Source organism: Pongo abelii, chromosome 1 (assembly GCF_028885655.2).
Source record: "Pongo abelii isolate AG06213 chromosome 1, NHGRI_mPonAbe1-v2.0_pri, whole genome shotgun sequence".
Taxonomy (NCBI): Eukaryota; Metazoa; Chordata; class Mammalia; order Primates; family Hominidae; genus Pongo; species Pongo abelii.
The window spans coordinates 22609392-22627512 of record NC_071985.2 but is presented as its reverse complement, the minus strand read 5'-3'; the positions used below and the strand labels follow the sequence as shown (position 1 = coordinate 22627512).

The 18121-nt window shown below is 55.4% G+C and overlaps 2 protein-coding genes across 21 annotated transcripts in view; one reads left to right on the top strand and one right to left on the bottom strand.

The window, feature by feature from the left end:
- COQ8A (coenzyme Q8A) overlaps window positions 1-10867 on the top strand; it is a 47024-nt gene extending 36157 nt beyond the window's left edge. For all 5 annotated transcript variants that reach the window (XM_054519325.2, XM_024251887.3, XM_024251898.3 and 2 more), the window contains exons 5-15: window positions 774-848; window positions 5316-5438; window positions 5969-6054; window positions 6185-6325; window positions 6889-6970; window positions 7098-7191; window positions 7427-7568; window positions 7878-7985; window positions 8204-8269; window positions 8579-8665; window positions 9775-10867. In XM_054519325.2, coding sequence (XP_054375300.1) covers window positions 774-848; window positions 5316-5438; window positions 5969-6054; window positions 6185-6325; window positions 6889-6970; window positions 7098-7191; window positions 7427-7568; window positions 7878-7985; window positions 8204-8269; window positions 8579-8665; window positions 9775-10059 — 1289 coding nt within the window. In that variant the 3' untranslated portion in view covers window positions 10060-10867. The remainder of the gene's footprint in view (window positions 1-773; window positions 849-5315; window positions 5439-5968; window positions 6055-6184; window positions 6326-6888; window positions 6971-7097; window positions 7192-7426; window positions 7569-7877; window positions 7986-8203; window positions 8270-8578; window positions 8666-9774) is intronic.
- Window positions 10868-13235: 2368 nt separating this feature from the next.
- Window positions 13236-18121, bottom strand: part of CDC42BPA (CDC42 binding protein kinase alpha) — a 331875-nt gene continuing 326989 nt past the window's right edge. For all 16 annotated transcript variants that reach the window (XM_054519311.2, XM_054519266.2, XM_024248084.3 and 13 more), the window contains one exon: window positions 13236-17720. In XM_054519311.2, the coding sequence (XP_054375286.1) occupies window positions 17589-17720 (132 nt within the window). In that variant the 3' untranslated portion in view covers window positions 13236-17588. The remainder of the gene's footprint in view (window positions 17721-18121) is intronic.

Sequence of the window (18121 nt, the reverse complement as noted above, 5' to 3'; positions counted from 1 at the left end):
GGGAGTGGCTTTCTTGAGCAGCTGGGATCGTTCATTGACTGATTTTTGGATACATGAGGTGTTAGTGGACCTTGATTCGGAAGATTGTGAAAGAGGATAAGGGGAAGGCCTGGCACCCCACGGTCCTCAGATGTCAGTGTTTGCCAGCCCCGCAGAAAGGGCAGGGTGGGTGAGAGGGCCTTCCATTCCCCAGCGAGGGCTGCGCCTGAGCCCCGCGAGTTCCCCTGGCTTGGATTAGGGAGAGCCAAGTGTTCTCACTCTCACCACCAAGTACTTTGTATGCCTATGGCAACACTTTTCCTGTTCCAGTGGATTAGGGAAGTCTAGGTGATTGGAGGCTCTTCAGACAGACCTGAAGGGGGTGGGGGTGGTTGTGTTCTCAGAGTACCCTGTGTGGTCGGGGTGACCTTGGTCTGTGGACCATCCCTGGTCCATCTTCCCATTTGTGCTGGGTCCTTCCCAGGTGCTTCCCAGCTAGCATTACTTTGGGGTGTCCGTGTGCCCGTGAGCCTGTGGATTATCAAAGGTGATGGTGTGGGGTGGGGGATTCCTGAATCTTTTTCACTGGAAACACCTACCTTGAGCCAAATGTTCTCTTGAAACAACAGGTGGCATCTCCCACCTTGTTCCCCACTTTTCAAAATGCTGGCACGGCAGCGAGGGCCCCTGATGCAAGCGGTGTCTGTGTGGTGCTGCCCCAGGCCTTGTGGGTGGGTGGGCGGGTGGCCCCAGCCCTGCGTGAGCACTGAGTGCCCGCCCCCTCCTCCTTGCAGGTCTGGCCGTGGGTCTGGGCTTCGGGGCACTGGCAGAGGTCGCCAAGAAGAGCCTGCGCTCCGAGGACCCCTCAGGTGAGCCGGGCCCTTCAGTGGGAGGGGCAGGGTGGGCCCTGGGAGGGTTGAGCCTGTCAGCCCCCAGCCCCACCTGTGCTCTGGGAGTGTCAGCCAGCTGGGCCGCATCACGTAAGTCGCGTCCCTGGGGTGATGAGGCTGTTCATACAGACGGATTGACCTGCTTTAGAGGGGGTGAGGCTGGAGGCCCTTCCTCCTCCCAGCCCAAAGTGGCCACCCAGCCCCTTCTTTTTGGCTGCCTGCACACCCGGACACCTTACACACCCCCTGCACACCCGTCGAAGATCCGCACACCTCCTTACACACCCCCTGCACACCCACCGAAGACCCGCACACCTCCTTACACACCCCCTGCACACCCAAACCCTCACACCTCCTTACACACCCCCTGCACACCCACCGAACACCCTCACACCTCCTTATAACCCCTGCACACCCACCGAACACCCTCACACCTCCTTACACACCCCCTGCACACCCACTGAACACCCTCACACCTCCTTACACACCCCTGCACACCCACCGAAGACCCTCACACCTCCTTACACACCCCCTGCACACCCACCGAACACCCTCACACCTTATACCCCCTGCACAACCACCGAACACCCTCACACCTCCTTATACCCCCTGCACAGCCACCGAAGACCCGCACACCTCCTTACACACCCCCTGCACACCCACCAAAGACCCCATCTCCTTACACATCCTCCAGACACCCGCACATCTCCTTACATCCTCCACACACCCACCTCCTACCTGCACACCTCCTTACACACCCTCTACACACCCACCACACACCTGCACACCTGCTTACACAGCCTCCACACCCACCATACACCTGCACACCTCCTTACACACCCTCCACACCCACCGAACATGCGCACACCTCCTTACACACCCTCCACACACCCACCGCACACCTGCACACCTCCTTATTCTCCACACACCCACCGAACACCCACACACCTTACATACCCTCCACACACCTACGTCACCCACATACCTTACACATCCTCCACACACCCACCGAACACCCACTGAACACTGCACCTCATTACCCTCCACACACCCACCACACAGCCACACACCACCTTACACACCCTCCACACACACACCTCACCCTCCACACACCCGCCCACCTCCTTACACACCCTCCACACACCCGTCCACCTCCTTACACACTCTGCACACACCCACCCACCGTATACACCCTCCACACACCCACACTGCACACCTCCTTACATCTTCCACACACCCACCTCATATCCGCACACCTCCTTACACACCCACCTCACACCTGCACACCTTACACACCCTCCACACACCCACCAATCACCCACTGAACACTGCACCTCCTTACCCTCCACATACCCACCACACACCCACACACCTTCTTACACACCCTCCACACACCCGCACACGTCCTTGTAAACCTACCTTTTGCTGCTGCCCTGCTCTCTGGGAGTCCCTGGTCTGGCCGGGTCAGGTGTGGCTGGGGGCAGGGGAGGTGTGCAGGCAGACCCTGCAGGCTCCTCCTCACCAGCTTAGTACCCTGGGGAGGCTGTAGTCTATGCAGAGGCACCTCACCTCTGAGGTGAAGGTCACAGCCAGGGTCAGGCAGGTGGTTAGGTCAGGACACTCATCCCACTGAGGTTGGTGGCCCGCTGTGGCCGGGCCCTCTGCGGAGAGGTCCTGCGGACGGACCACACTGATGCTTTGGGCGTTCGTGCTGCCGTGATGAGGAGTGGGGTGCACTGAGCTCCTGCTGCCTTCTGCCTGTGAGCACCAGGCCGGGCTCCTCCTCAGGCCTCTTCAGGCACGGGGGGTGGGCCAGGTGGGTGTGAGGTCAGCCTGGCAGGTGCTTTCCTGTTAGTGGGGCCTGGGGTGTGGAGAGCAGTGCCAAGAGAACCGTGTGTGTGTGGATCTTCCTCAACGCTTCTGGAGTTCCGGGCCAAGTCCCCTGGCCCCGGCCCATTCAGGGAATGTCAGCTCATTCTGGTATCACGCCCTTCCACCCCCGTCCATGGGGACCCCCAGAGACACCCAGTGTCTGGCCACACTGCAGCCCTCACAGCCCTGTCTGCCAGCCTGGGCTAGCCTCCTTTGGGGGCCCTGCCAGTCCCCGGACAGCCCCCTTCACCCACCAACGCTGCCTTCTGCGGCAAGGGCACTAGTCCATCCCACAGGCCCGGACTGAGTCCTGGGGACACGGGCAGCATGCATGTCCTTGGAAGGGGCTGAGGACGGAGGGCTTAGCAAGGGTATTTTTAGCGTTGGTGCTGAAACCCTCTGGGAAATGAAGCCCGGGTTTCTCTGGAAGGAGAAGCCAGCCTTCCCCTACTGTCCCCTACTGTCCTCTCCAAAGCTGGCTGTTCTCCAGACTACCTCATCCAAGCAGGGAAGAGGCCAGGCTGGCTCCACAGTTACAGCTGGTGTCCTTTGTCAGGGACAGTGGTGACCCCAGGCTGGGGGTTAAGGGGCCCTGGCATTGTTAGCCCTGAGAGGGGGACCCGAGGCTTAGTCTGGAGTGGGGTGGCCCTGGGCAGCCCCAAACTGTGCTCCAGCTTCCTGACCAGGCCCTGGCACCCTCTGGACTGGAGGACGCCGGCCACCCTGGCTGAGCTCTGCCCTGGAAGGACCTTTCCTGAGCTGGGGGCAGACTGCCGCAGCCCTGGGCCCATCCCCGCTTCCCAGGTCATTCTCACAGCCAGCCCTGCCTGGGCGGGGGACATACCTCCAGCCTGTGGCATTGACCAGCTTTGCCGATGCGCTAGCTGGGAAAGCCCCGATTGGGCCAGGCACCATCCCCGTCTCTCAGGAGTGCTGCCGCTAGCCTAGGTCTACTCTGTGTGTCATGAGGAGACAGACTGTCCTTTCTCTGGCCTGGGGCAGTGGCCTCTCCTCAAGATTTGCCTCTCTGCCTGCCCCTCCCCAGGGACCCAGGCCCAAGCCCCCAGCCCACAAGTACCACAGGCCTAGGGGGCAGAGGGGACATTGACTGCCTTTCCTTTGGTGCTGGCGTTTGCTGCTGCCTAAGGCAAGGGGGTGGCCCAGGGACCCTTCTGGGCCCAGCCCTCTTGGACTCGCTCTGCCCATGGGTCATAGCTCAGCCTCCCAGGGCAGCTCAGCCTCTTCCCGCAGAGCTAACGTCTCCCACCTTCCCAGGGCCCTTCCTGCTGTCTGGGATCCTGGAGTGAGCCTGGCCCCTTTCCATGCGGCTGCCTGCATGTGTGGGCAGATGCGGGTCTTCTCCGAGGCTCCTCTTCCGGGCTGCAGGCCTCTGTTCTCAGGGCGGCCTGCCCCACCCTGGTTTCTCAGGGGCCAGGCTGCACCCGGCTCCGGGGCAGAGGGCAGTGGCACGGTCACCTCTCTCTTCCCCTGCTGGGGACCTGGCTCCATGCCACCGAGCGCTGTGCCAGGCCTGAAGTGATTTGAGCTGAGGCAAATGCTGGGTGCTGTGGGGGCCAGAGAGGAGGAAGCTGCACTGCAACCTCTTAGGGCTTGAGATCCAACTAGATTCACAGGACAGAAGGCAGAAGAAGCTCTGAATGTCACAAGGGCTGGAGGCCCGGTGACCAGGGGTGCTGAGGAACTCATGGAAGGTGGAAGGACTCAGAGCCCCAGATCCCTGCTCAGTCCTCTCTCTGCCTCTGGATAGGGGCACCTCCATGTCTAGGCAGCACTGAGCTGATGGCCCAGGAAGGGGCGGAAGCTAGAGGGGACCCAGCAGTCCTGGGCCACACGGCTGCTGGCAGCTGACTTAGCCGGTCTTCTGCCGCTCCTGAGTCGCGGCCCTCAGCCCTCCCCTTGGTGGACTGGAAGAAGGCCACCTGCTCCCTTGGGGTCACTGCATGCTCGTCGCTGGCCAGCTGGCTGCACTGAGCTGCAGGGGGCCTCTGTGGGTGGACGAGAGAGACGGGCACCCCTGGGCTGTGCTGCCCTTGGCCTGAGCGCCCCTCCCTTGAGGACAGGCCTCTGGCTGAAGCCACTTGGCCCCATGTGCAAATGCAGGCCGACCCCACAGGTGCAGCAGACCTTTGTGCAGTGCCCTGGGTGGGGCTGCACAGGGCAAAGGCTCGGCACCTCCTCACCTGGGGTCCCCCGGGTCCCTCCCTCCCTCTTGGTTCCCCCTCCCACGCCCCTTCCAGCCACAGGCAGCACCATGGCCCTGCCACGGCCCACCAGGTCCCCATACGGAAGGGAGAGGCCCTGTGTGTGTGTGTGCACATATGTATGTGTGCATGTCTGTGTGTGTGTATTGGGAGGCGCTGGCGTAGGGCCTGGGGATGCGGCTCACACAGGCTTGGGGAGGTGGACATGGAACAGTAGTTAGTTATGTTGCTGGTTTTATGGATGCCTGGGAGGAAAGACATGGTCTGAGCCTCCGTCTGTGTCAGGCTGGGTTTGCCGTCCCACTCCCAGACCCCCCCGAGTGCCGTGGTGACCCCTCTTGCCCGCCCACAGGGAAGAAGTCCGTGCTGGATTCCAGTCCTTTCCTGTCCGAGGCCAATGCAGAGCGGATTGTGCGCACGCTCTGCAAGGTGCGTGGTGCGGCGCTCAAGCTGGGCCAGATGCTGAGCATCCAGGGTGAGTGGGCGCAGGGGCTGCTGCCCCAGTACTGTGTGGGCTGCTGGGGGCGGTCAACTTCCAGGGCCGGGAGCAGTGGCCCCACCAAAGCTCAGTGGGCAAGATGTGAGCAGGCTGGGGAGACATCTCAGAGGATAACAGGCCTGGTCTCCAGGCGAGTGGCTCTGGGTCCAAAGAAACACATGGAAAAAAGAGCAGAGAGGAAAAATTGCTCTCTAGAGGCGGTCAGAACACAGGTCATTTCAACATTTTACTATGTTTTATTTTCCAAATTTCTTTTGTAATTATGAAAAACTCTGCATGTTGTGTGTAAAAAAGCCCACCTTCTCAGGTCGCTGGGCGGAGGCTGGGGCTCCAGGGATGCCGAGTGGCCGAGGGCGTGTGTGCGAGGGCTCCTGTCTTTCTGGCCTCACCCGTGCTCCTGGTGGGGAGGGTGTGGTGGCCAGGGCATCCCAGGAGTGTGCCCGCCCAGGTCCTGGGCGCACACTTTCATCCCCAGGTTCGCCCTGTGTCACTCTCCTGCCTTCCAGATGACGCCTTTATCAACCCCCACCTGGCTAAGATCTTCGAGCGGGTGCGGCAGAGCGCCGACTTCATGCCGCTGAAGCAGATGATGGTGAGGAGCCAGGGGCTCTGCCCGCCCTCTGGGTCCTCGGTCCCCACTGGGTGGAGGGGACAGACTTGGGGCTTCTCCGGGTGGCCCAGGCAGGGCGTGCTCAGAGCCCCTCCCTGGCCCTGCCCTCCAGAAAACTCTCAACAACGACCTGGGCCCCAACTGGCGGGACAAGTTGGAATACTTCGAGGAGCGGCCCTTCGCCGCTGCATCCATTGGGCAGGTGCACTTGGCCCGAATGAAGGGCGGCCGCGAGGTGGCCATGAAGATCCAGGTAGGCGGCCTGATGCGCAGTGCCTGTCCCTATGGGGGCTGCAGGGGGCAGAGCTGGGGCCTGGTTCATGGGGACCTCTGCACCCCACGTCCCGCAGGGCACCCTCTCTCCTGGCAGGGCCATATGTGGTGTCCTCTGGCCCCAGTGCCTGGACGGCACCAGAAGCTTGGGAAGTATTTGCTAAATGAGTGACTTTGGGGGCACGGAGGGGCCCCCAGCAAGCTTGGTTTGGGATGGGCAGGGACAGGGGACAAGTGATTGCCTTTTGGGGCCAGAGCTGGTGGGAGGGTGGCCGTGTGCTGTTCCCAGCGGTGAGGTGAGGCAGGAGTGGACAGAAGGTGAGGCAGAAGGAGTGGACAGAAGGTGAGGCAGAAGGTGGACAGTGAGGCTGTGATAGGGTCCAGGGGTCACGGCAGCATGGCTGGGTCTTAGCTCTGATTCTCCGGGGTGTGGGCTGGGGCCACGACACAGCTGGGAAGCCAGTGGGGGGTTGGGGGAGTGCCCTAGGCAGGGCCCACCCATCTCCCTGGGCTAACTCCCCTGCTCTGCCCATACCCCCACAGTACCCTGGCGTGGCCCAGAGCATCAACAGTGATGTCAACAACCTCATGGCCGTGCTGAACATGAGCAACATGCTTCCAGAAGGTCTGAGGCTAGGTGGTTGGGTCAAGGGCAGGAGTGGGTAGCAGGCATCTGTGTTGGGTTCTGGGGACCAGAGGGGGTCCTCCCTGCAGAGCCCCCTTCCTCGCTGATGCCCTCCTCCCTGGCCCAGGCCTATTCCCCGAGCACCTGATCGACGTGCTGAGGCGGGAGCTGGCCCTGGAGTGTGACTACCAGCGGGAGGCCGCCTGCGCCCGCAAGTTCAGGTGTGGCCCCCCAGCCGGGCCCCTTGCGTGTTTCCACCAGGGAGGCAGAAGGAACCATGTTCAGCAGCTGGTGAAGGCCCCTCTGGCTCTGAGGGGCAGAGGGCTGGGGTTGCAGCCTGGGCCGAGGCCACATCCTGCCTGGGGTGAAGGAGGGCTCTCTGCCTGGTGGGGTGTGTGTGTGGGGGGGCGGTGTGGGGGGCCTGTGGCTAGAGCGTGACCTCCCGCCCCTACCCAGGGACCTGCTGAAGGGCCACCCCTTCTTCTACGTGCCTGAGATTGTGGATGAGCTCTGCAGCCCACATGTGCTGACCACAGAGCTGGTGTCCGGCTTCCCCCTGGACCAGGCCGAAGGGCTCAGCCAGGAGATTCGGAATGAGGTCTGTGCCAGCAGACAGGTGGGGCCAGGGTGGCCCTGCTGTGTGGCTGTTTGGTGACCTAATGGCGTGAGCCGGGGACTTGGAGCCCTGAGGTGCTCCCTGGGGGTGAGGGGCAGTGAAGTAGCACCAGTGGGACTTAGGGGGACACATGGGAGCTGCTGCCTTCCCTGGCCCAAGTGACACTGGGAATCAAACAGTCCCGCAGGCTAGGGTGGGTAAAACAGGAGGCAGGGGCTTCTCTGGCCCCAGTCTCCCAGGGCACCAGGCAGTGTGGTGCTGCCTGACACAGACCCTCCTCGCTGTCCACAGATCTGCTACAACATCCTGGTTCTGTGCCTGAGGGAGCTGTTCGAGTTCCACTTCATGCAAACAGACCCCAACTGGTCCAACTTCTTCTATGACCCCCAGCAGCACAAGGTGAGCCCCAGGGTGGGGGCACCCACAGCCAGGCCTGAGAGCTTCTCTGAATGGGGTACGTGAGGCCCTGGACTGCCCCTTGTCCTGGGAAAGTCAGCAGAGAGCTCAGGGCTCCGGGAGTGGGGATCCTCACTGCCCTCTGTTGCACCCCCTTCCCGGCCCCACACCCACACCATGGAGCACCAGGGCCAAACTTCTCCTGTTGTCTCTGTCCCCAGGTGGCTCTTTTGGATTTTGGGGCAACGCGGGAATATGACAGATCCTTCACCGACCTCTACATTCAGGTAACAGGAGAGGGGCCCTGGCCTTGGTCCATGTTTTTCTGAGGCTGGCACAGGATGCTGGGGGACTCGGGGTAGGGAGAATGACTGGGTTCCTGCCCTTGTGTCCCCATCTGCGCTGCCTGCCCCTCAGGTCTGGTGACAGCAGGCAGTTAAGCTGACAGCTGCCAGGCGTGTCACAGCACTGGCCGGGGGCCCTGTGCAGGGAGAGGATGAGGGTGGGGTGGGCCCGGGTGTGGCACTTGGCTCCTTGGGATGTCGGGAGCTTTTCTTTCCATGCTGCCCACGGTCCCCTCCTGTGCCTCTCCCCAGATCATCAGGGCTGCTGCTGACAGGGACAGGGAGACTGTGCGGGCGAAATCCATAGAGATGAAGTTCCTCACTGGCTACGAGGTCAAGGTGAGCAGGGTTGCAGGGGATCCCCCAGGCCTGCTGACCCAGGGCCCGGCTCCCTGTGTAGGAATGGATGAAAGCACAGGGGGCAGCTGCCCTCAAGGGGCCCCCAGCGCCTGGGCCTCCTTGGGCACGGTCTGAAAGCTGGGGCCTGCCCCGGCCCATGCTGCCTTGCTGTGCGTGAGATTTTCCGAGTGGGCCAGTGAGTTGGGGACTTGTCGTGAAGCTGTTTCTGCCTCTCACTCTCGCCCACTTAGGGCTTGGGGTGGGGGCTCAATTGAGCCAACGTGCAGAGCAAGTGGGAAGGGAAGCCCCAGCCCTCCCGTCATCGAGCCTCCCTGGGGGGAGAGTCGGAAGAAACCTTAAAAGCCTTTTACAAAGGGGAACGGTCTGTGCTGGTGCCGCTTGAAGCCACCCACAAAGTGGCATTTTCCGCTTGCTGCTTGACAGTGGGGAAGGAGTTAAAGAAATCCAGGTCGAGCCTTGGGTTTGCCGTCTCGTAGGAGTGCCATTTGAGGCTTGTCAGTATCTCTGAGCCTCCCTTATCTCAGCTGTAAGCCCTCAGCGGGCAGCAGCTCTCTGCCGCCTCTTCCTTATGGCCACTCGCACTGACTCGATTCCTGGCCCCCATCCCTCTGACCACCTTGGGCTGTCCCTGGCGGCAGCTCCTCTCCCCTGCTCTGCTGGCGGCAGCTTCCTTAGGCTGCTAGTTCCCGCGGGCAGACACACGGCTGCTGGGTGTGTCTTGGGTGGACTCTGGCAGGCTCAGACACGCATGGTGGGAGGCCCTGCCAGCTCAGGCCCACGGACTCTGTTCTTTTTGGCCAGAACAGTGTTTCGTTAAAACTTAGAATGAGTGCCATGAGGCGGGACGCGTCCTCTGCATTCTGCCACAGGCCCCGCCACTCCCTTTTGTATCACATCAGCCCCGTCCACGTTACCCTCGTGTTCCCGGCCCCTGTGGGTTTGAGTTTATGCCCATTACCATGATGTAATCCAGTTTACAGCAGAGCTTTGAGTGAGAGAACTCAGCGCCCCGGGCACTGTGGGAGGAACCCAGGCTGGTGGAGGGCTCTGGTGTCTCGCCGCCATTTACCCTTCCTCTCCTGCCCCAGGTCATGGAAGACGCCCACTTGGATGCCATCCTCATCCTGGGGGAGGCCTTCGCCTCCGATGAGCCCTTTGATTTTGGCACCCAGAGCACCACCGAGAAGATCCACAACCTGATTCCCGTCATGCTGAGGCACCGTCTCGTCCCCCCACCCGAGGAGACCTACTCCCTGCACAGGAAGATGGGGGGCTCCTTCCTCATCTGCTCCAAGCTGAAGGCCCGCTTCCCCTGCAAGGCCATGTTCGAGGAGGCCTACAGCAACTACCGCAAGAGGCAGGCCCAGCAGTAGGGCTGTGGGCCACGCCCAGGCCGGCTCCGCGGGAACTCTCTCCCTCAGACAGGCCAAAAACCAGTAGGGAGGTGGTGGTGATGCTCTTTTTAACTCCTTTGCCCAATAAGGGGGGGTGGCTGCCTGGAGCCCCGTAGCCAGCGCTTTCCACGGTTTCTGTTGCTAAATGGTTGTAGGGTGAGAAGTGCAGGAATGAAGATGAAGCCCCACTGCTCGGTCAGTCTGCCTCCGTGTGTCCTCTGAAATAAGTAGATGAAGATGAAAGGGCAACTTTGTTTTCTTCTTTTTCCTGACGTGAATGTTGAGCAGAAGGGAGAGAGTCCTTACTCCCTTCCAATCTCTGTTCCAGTGCAAAACCCAGAAACATGAACACAGATACGATTGTGGGATTTTGTCATCTGTGTAGTAGGTGTGTGTATGTGTTTCTAGAGTTAGATTTGTGTTTTTTGCCCTTTTCCTCTCCATCCGATGGGCTGGAGCTGGGAGAGGTGCTGATCTAACAGTGCCAACAAGTGCTCCTTAAGCCTGCGAGGCCCAGGCCTGTGGGGCTGGCTCTCACCTTTGACAGCTGAATGTTTCTAAAGAACTGCTGCCCTACAGTGAGGGTGGGAGCAGCAGAACAGGGAATGCCAGACACAGGCTCGCTGCTGCTGGAAGGCAGGGTGGGACTTCCTTCCTCTGTCCGGAGAGGCACAGGTGTCACCAGTTCCAGCCAAAGGCTCCTCACAGGCTCTGTGAATTTTTGTACAAGTCTTGTAATTATCGAATCAACTTGTTTCAATTTAATAAAAATGCTCATGGGAAGTGCTTTGGCGCGTGTACCCTCTTCTGTATTCTGGAGAATGACGACCTGTATCTTCTAGCTCGTGGTGGTGCGTCTTTTCTGACCTGATGGTCAGAGCAGGCTCAATGTCACAGCTCATTTGCAAGGTTTGGGACTGGTTCAGCATGAGGCCCTTGGCCCTGAACCTGGGAGGCTCAGCCCCGTTCCCTGTAAGAAGGGAGGTGGGCGGGGTGGAGAACAGGAGGAGAGGTTGCGGTGTCACTGCCCCAGCCCCCGGCAGGCCGTACCACACTGCTGAAGCAGCTGTACCTGGTGAGGGTGGCAGCTGTACCCGGTGAGGGTGGCAGCTGTACCCGGTGAGGGTGGCAACTGGGAGGACACTGACACCTGCCAGCAGGGCTGACGCCAGGTCTGCATCACAGTGAGACGTCTCCTCTCTAGACATCAGCTGCAGTTGAGGACCACTTCCTGAAAAGTGGCTTTTCCTGGGGCCAGATTGATTCCAAGATAACAACAGGACACACTGGACACCGAGCTGGGGCCCTTTCTACAGACCTGTGAGCAGTTAGTTTAAAGTGCCTCATCTGCAGAGTGCAGAGGCCCAAAAGAGGCTTTGGAGAGGTATAGACTTTCAGGGTTCTTAAAGAAAATATAGTTTCTGAAATTTGGGATTGCCGAGTAACAGACCCAGCGGGCTCCGGGACAGGATGGAGAGGCCTGGGTGGTGTCCGTGAGGCTGCCTGGCTAGCAGCGGCGCCCAGCACCACTGTCAGATCCCTGGCTGGAACTCTTGTGACCCTCTTAAGGGTATTTGCTGTTGTTGTCTAGTGAACTCCGCAGCACTCAGATCTGAAGCCATCACCCTGCAGAGTAAACAGCAGGGGCAGAACCCAGGCCAGCCCCAGCCAGGGCTCTCACAGTCTCTTCCTCTTGAGCAAGCCAAAAACAAGTCAAGCAGCAGCATGCGGGGGGAAGGGAGAGGAGAAGAAGAACAGCCAGCCAGCATTTGCTTCCCCAGGAACCACGACCATAACTGCTGGGAGAGGAGGAGTTTTCTAAGGGAAACTGGAATGTGGTTTGTGTGTCCTAAGTCTGAGAGCCAGCTGAGAACTAGAGCCCTCCCTGTGAAGACAGTGGGGATCACTGGATTGCAAATGACTTTAATCCCCAAGTAAAGCTGGCTCTGAAGCTGGCCACACATACTTATTCTTTTGTACCTATTTTGATTTTTACCGTATTGTGATGAATGGCTCCCCGTGCTCACCCATTCACACTGAGACATGGGGCATGAGAACATGGCAAATCTTGGCTTGATTTTCCCAGGGTCTGTGTCTTCGTATCCCGAACATCTAGTGAAGGGCTGGACACCGCACAATAAAAATTATTTGTTACTGTAGGCTTTGGTGGTTACTCATAAGGACAAAACACCGAGCCATAGGCTAGAAGTTAGATTCTGAGTGCATTAACTCCTGACACTCCAAGTGGGCCTTTTTACAGAGGAAAAAAAGCGGCCCAGAGGTTAAGTGGCAGAACGAGGATTTCGAACAAGACAGTCTAGTCTTAGAGTCTACACTAAGGGGACCAAACCAAGGGCTGGCAAACTACGATGGTCCAAGGGCCAAATCTGGCCCACTGCATTTCTGTAAGTTTTATTGGAGCATAGCCACTCTCGTTCATGTACGTAGCAGGCTGTCTAAGACTGTTTTTGCACTGAAATGCCAGAGCCGGGGACCTGCAGCAAACTATATACACAAAGGCACAAGGATTTCTTAACTGGTCCTGGACAGAAAAGGGTTGCCAAGCCCTGTTCTAAAGCACTGCACAGCTGACATTATAGCAAACCAACATAACAGTAACAGCCACAAATGACAATTCCACAGGCCATTGGAACCGGAAGTATTCTCCGAATAACTATTTAGCTGCCACCAGTTCAGGAGTTCCTTTAACGCCACCCCTGGACCTTCCCTGTATGTCCTTAGATGCACCATTCTAACTCCAGAAAAGCAGTAACAGTCAGTCTTGTTTAAGTGACACAAAATCAAACTGCTCCCACATTCACACTGTCAGGGCCACTCAGGAAACCTCATGCAGCCAGAGCTTGGTCTTGTGGACTGAAGTAACAGCAACAGCGAAGTTCTGGCCAGAAGAGGGGAGTTGAAAGCTTCAGGAGAATTGAACATCATTCTTACCCGAGCTAAGGAAGAAATTAAGAAAGTCCTACATTAAACCACAGGGGCAAACTAACCCCATGTCCTCTTACAGCAGCATAAGGAAGCAGCCTGGATGAGGAAGGAAGCCAGCAGAAAGAAGAGAAGTGACACGCGGAGAGGTGGCACCTTTCTGTATTCCTCAGACTTTCAAGTGGGGGGAGAAAAGACAAAATACTCAACGCTAACAGTTCTCTGTTTATTGCAATACAGCAAAGTCTGGTTAATATTAAGTGATATCAACATAAAATATTGGTGAGGAGTCTTTTGTGACATTTTTTACTATCCCACCTTAAATATTTCTGTGCAAAAGAATCCACATCATTGTTTGGTAGCAGAGGATCTCTTATAAAGTTCCCTAGGACACTGAGGGCATAAAACCAAACAAAATAAAATAAGGAGTGATAGGCTAAAGCAGTATCTTCCCCTCCATACACATTTGTCAGCATTATATTCTAACCAAAAAATGATCACATCAGGCCATGCAAAACTGTACAATATTACAACGAGAAAAACCCTAAAAAATTTATAAAATGAATGATATTACACTATCAAATAAAAAGGCAAGTCATTTTGTTTTCATGAGATTTCAAGGTTGATTTGAGTCAGCTTCCCCCGGAACTGCATGGTGTCCTGTGTGGGAAGGGCCCAGCGTGCTGCCAGTGCTGGGGGGCGGGGCTTGCACTCCTTATCTAGAAGAAGTGCACAGAGAACTCTGGACTTGACTAACAATTAAAGTCATAAGGAAAGAGGTTTTAAAATGGGCTCCATGAAATGCAGCTCATCTAGTTCAGGGCTGGGCCAGAGAGAGGGGAAGTGGAGTGCCCAATTCATTCCCTGTTGTGCTCACCAGACATGGGCTACGGCAAAGTCTGCTCTGAGCGCCCCTCTGTCTAGACTGGATGGGGAGCCTTAGGCTTGGCAAGGCCCACCTGCTGGGAGACTGCAGTGGTTGTGATCCCGGCCAAAGGCGGCAAATGGCCCTGCTGCGTCTGTGGTTTTGACCTCTGCTCACCCCTGCTCTGGCTTTTCCTTAATGATACCTGAGATGCCACATAAATGTAACCAGTCTTTCTCAGAAATAGATGTGGCCACTAAGTAACAAAATGACATAATTCTAACCTATGGAAGGAGAGAGAGACTGACAGCCAGCCAGGAATGATAGATTGTTGCTGTAAACATGACAGGAATTTCAGATTCTCCCCTGAAGTGTGGGTACAATAATTGGCTGGAAAACCAAATAGATGGGCTCCTTTTAGTTGTATCTCATAGCCTTAAAGCTGTGCTCCCTAGGAAATAACAGAAATCACTAAGTGTGTTGGGGGTGTGTATAAATACATACATAATAACAAAAAATGTAAGATCTACTTTAGCGATCATTTGACAAGGAGCAAGACTTTTGTTTTTGGCAAAAAGAAATAATATATATGTATGTAATTTTAAATACCCAAAGCACAAAACATGATTAGTCAGAATTCGAGGGTAGATAACTTGGCTGGACATAGATAGCACCAAATACTAACGCAGATAGACTATCCCAGAAATGCCTCTGAATGTATTTTTTCTATTGAGAAACAAGTTTCTGCTGCCATACACATTTTTAAAATGTCCTGCATGAAAACAAAAGATAACTTCAGATAGTAATAAAATACTTCATCTGTGAACTTTGCTACTGACTCCTCTGAATGGTCATAATGTTTTCTTTCCCTGGAACCCACTCCCTGTCTTTTCACATCATTCTTCTCAGAAGCTTCTGGAGGTAACAGGCTTCATATTTAAGGGTGGGATAAACCCAGGAGGATGACCGTTATTTTGGGAAAACCCTCCCCAAAACTATTACCCCTAAAGCCCTGCTTTTAGAATCTGCACACATCCGGGACTGCTCTATTATGACTGATGAGATTACTTGCCATTGCAGTGGAAAAATCAAAGAGCGCCATGGTGCAATCCATGGGGTGAATATGGAGAAGCCATCCAGTTAGCCTGGCAACCAAGACAAGCCTCAGTAGCTCTCTCTCATCTGCCCTGTTGGGAGGCTGAAGAGTATGACCCATTGCAGTGGAGCCTAGACTTTAGGTAGGGTTATTATTTTGATCCTAAAAGCATCCTTTGGAAAATAAGCACCTATAGGCAACAAAAATTCATAATTACTTGTCAAAGCTACAAACTAATGGTTTATGTCAAGTCCTGTTAATCTCGGCTTGGGATGGCCTCCTCCCTGCCTGAGAAGAGAAGGGAGAGAGGAGAAGGCAAGGGGAAAGGGAAGAAGAGGAAGGCGGGGGGGGTGGGGAGAGTGAGGAGGAGAGGAGGGGAGGGTGGGGGGAGAGTGAGGAGGAGAGGAGAGGAGGGTGGGGAGAGTGGGGAGGAGAGGAGAGGAAGGTGGACAGAAGGGGTGCGAGCTGGTCACGAGCACCAGGCAGGGGGCCTGCTAGCTGACTCCCTTCTCTCACGTGAACTGCTGAGGACAAGGATCTACCAAGTCATATGACAATGATCCAACTAAAGGGCCGACCCTTGGTATTCAGGTGACAAAAGTATTTTTATACTTCATTCTAAAAAGCAGAAAGATGTGGGAGATTAGAACTGTGCTGTGAATTACACCCATCCAAAATAAAATATAATCAAATCTGAGCCGGCACCAAACTCAGAATGTTTAAATGTCAAAGCTGTTATATGAAAATTCCCGATTATAGGCGCTTACAATGGAATCCCCAGCAGGATCCTTTCTTCCCTCACTGCATCTCAGAACCTTCTCCACACAGCAGCATCACCTGGAAACAGCCTCAGCTCCCTGCACATGCCGCAGGCCAGCACGGGCTGCTGCCAGTGACACAGAGGTGGAGTCACAGACAGCAGCAGTGAAATGATGGCCTTAAACACTGCAACTCAGGTTAGCAACTGCAGGAAAACTTTCTTCATTTTCACTGAATTTTAAAGAGAGAATCCTGTCTCTATTTCTCAGAGAAACTTAGGTGAAAAGTAAAAGAGAGGCAAAATCTCTTTCCTTCATGAGATACTTTTATTTTTATCTCTTTCTCTACTCATGTGCTTAACTGGTGAACAATTCTGTAGAAATAGATCCTTCTGATTCTGCATCTCATTTCCTTATGGCAACTACAACAGGAGGAATCCAGCTGGAAATGCCACTAACCCCACAATCCAGCACCTGAGAGCGGAAGCCAGTCCGAGCGCCGTGCTGGGCTCACTCTGGCCTGCGCACTGGGGTTGTCACATCCATTTTCCACTGGCTATGGGGAATAATATTTGGTTAAGGCTGTTCAAGCCCTTGCTGTTGAGGTTTTACATTGTTTGGTAATGAAAGCCTTTTTTTCTTCCTTCCCCAGGCTTATCTGAAGAAGCTCACGCCCACTCTCAACAAAACAGACTCCTCCTTGGGAAGCGTCTCCAGCCCTGGGACGGACTCCTCACTGTGACTTAGGGAGGGGACAGGATTAGCCCAGGAATAAAAGCATTTTTAGAAATCGTTTTCTGCACCTTCAGAAGCTACAACACTCCTTGTACCCTTTCAGATGGAAGGGATCAGAGGTGACAGAATCGTGTATTTCTACATTTATCTGCAGAAGATAAAATACAATAAAAAGTGAGAAGTGTTCAAATTCCACTAGGAAAAGAAACATCTTGGGTAGAGATGAGTTTGCCTTTTGCTGCTGCTGCTGAAGTGGTTTCAAATGTTAAAGCTCTGGTGCCCAGGGCACACCCCAAACCAGCAAAACCAGGGTCTGCAAATGTTTTCTAAAGCTCCCCAGGTGACTAGAGCCTATGACCAGTTTGAGGACAGGGCAATAAAGGGAACTGATTTCTCTCGCTCTCCCTCTAAAAATGTGAGCTTGAGGCCTTTCCACCCTTTACATTACTTAGCTGGGAAACAGAAAAGAAACAACATATTTCTTTAAATTAAATCATCTCTCTTATATATGCATCCATCTTTTGTTGAATACAAGAGGCTCCTTTTAAATATATACATTCAGTACTTCTACATTTATGTATTCATTTAAACTCTGTACTGTAGTAAAATATGCATTGTTTTAATTCATAAGGATTTCCTGGCAACAATCAGGTTGATACTCACTGTGGTTGCTGATTAAGAGCTTAGTGAGCCACTCCAGGGACGGATTCTCCCTTCTGGATGCGGAGAAGCCCATGAGCTATTTTAGGACTATAATGAGACTCTACTGTGAAAGCAAAATCTGTCTAATCTTATTCTTATCACTTACATTTGTGTAATCTGTCTATTTAAGCTACCTTTGGGAGTAGGGGTAAAATGTTACTGAAAGCAACTCTAAGTGCATGGAATGAAATCAACGTTAATCTAAGCTGCTACGGAAAGTCTGTCTTTGTTGTTGCTGTTAGGCTGGGGGCGTGGATCTGAGAGTCGTGTCGTCAGAACTCCTGAATCCCCGTCCTGCTACTGCTGCCAGCCCCTGGTGGCTTTCAGGCCGAGGTGGAGGGAAGAGATGAAAGTGAGAGGAGGCGAGTGGCAGGGAGCGGAGAGCGAGAGGTCCCCATGCTGAGGCAGCTCACGGGTCCCAGCTCCCGCGGTCAGTGCTCTCCAGGGAGAGGCTCTTGGTCTTTCGGGGTGAAACTGGGCTTGGGGGGCTGCTTAGGTTGGAACTGTTGGAAGCTGTGGAATGCCTTGGAGAGTCAGAGTCCTGTAAGGCCCAAAGTAAAACATTAATGAGAAGCAGGGGGAGAAAGGGAGGCAGAAGGGGCTCAGATTACCACTGCCCCCTCCAGCCACCCTCACCAAATAACCCCACGAGGCCTCCTCACTGTCGCTATAAAGCCCCTTCTATGAGCTGAGGAAGAGGCACGGAACATGCATACTCCATCCTTTCTGTAGGCCTTTACAGATGATGGTATTTTCACACGAAAGCCCGAAGTCTGAATGCCTCTGGGAAAACTGCAGTTTGCAACCCGAGTGACTGGCCTAGCTGCCCACTGGCCAAGACTGAATGCTGGCCCCTGACCCCGACCCCTGCTGCAGCTGGGGCCAATCCCAAGGTGGTGGGACTGCTTGGGAAGATGCCCTAGTCTTTTTGATACATGACGC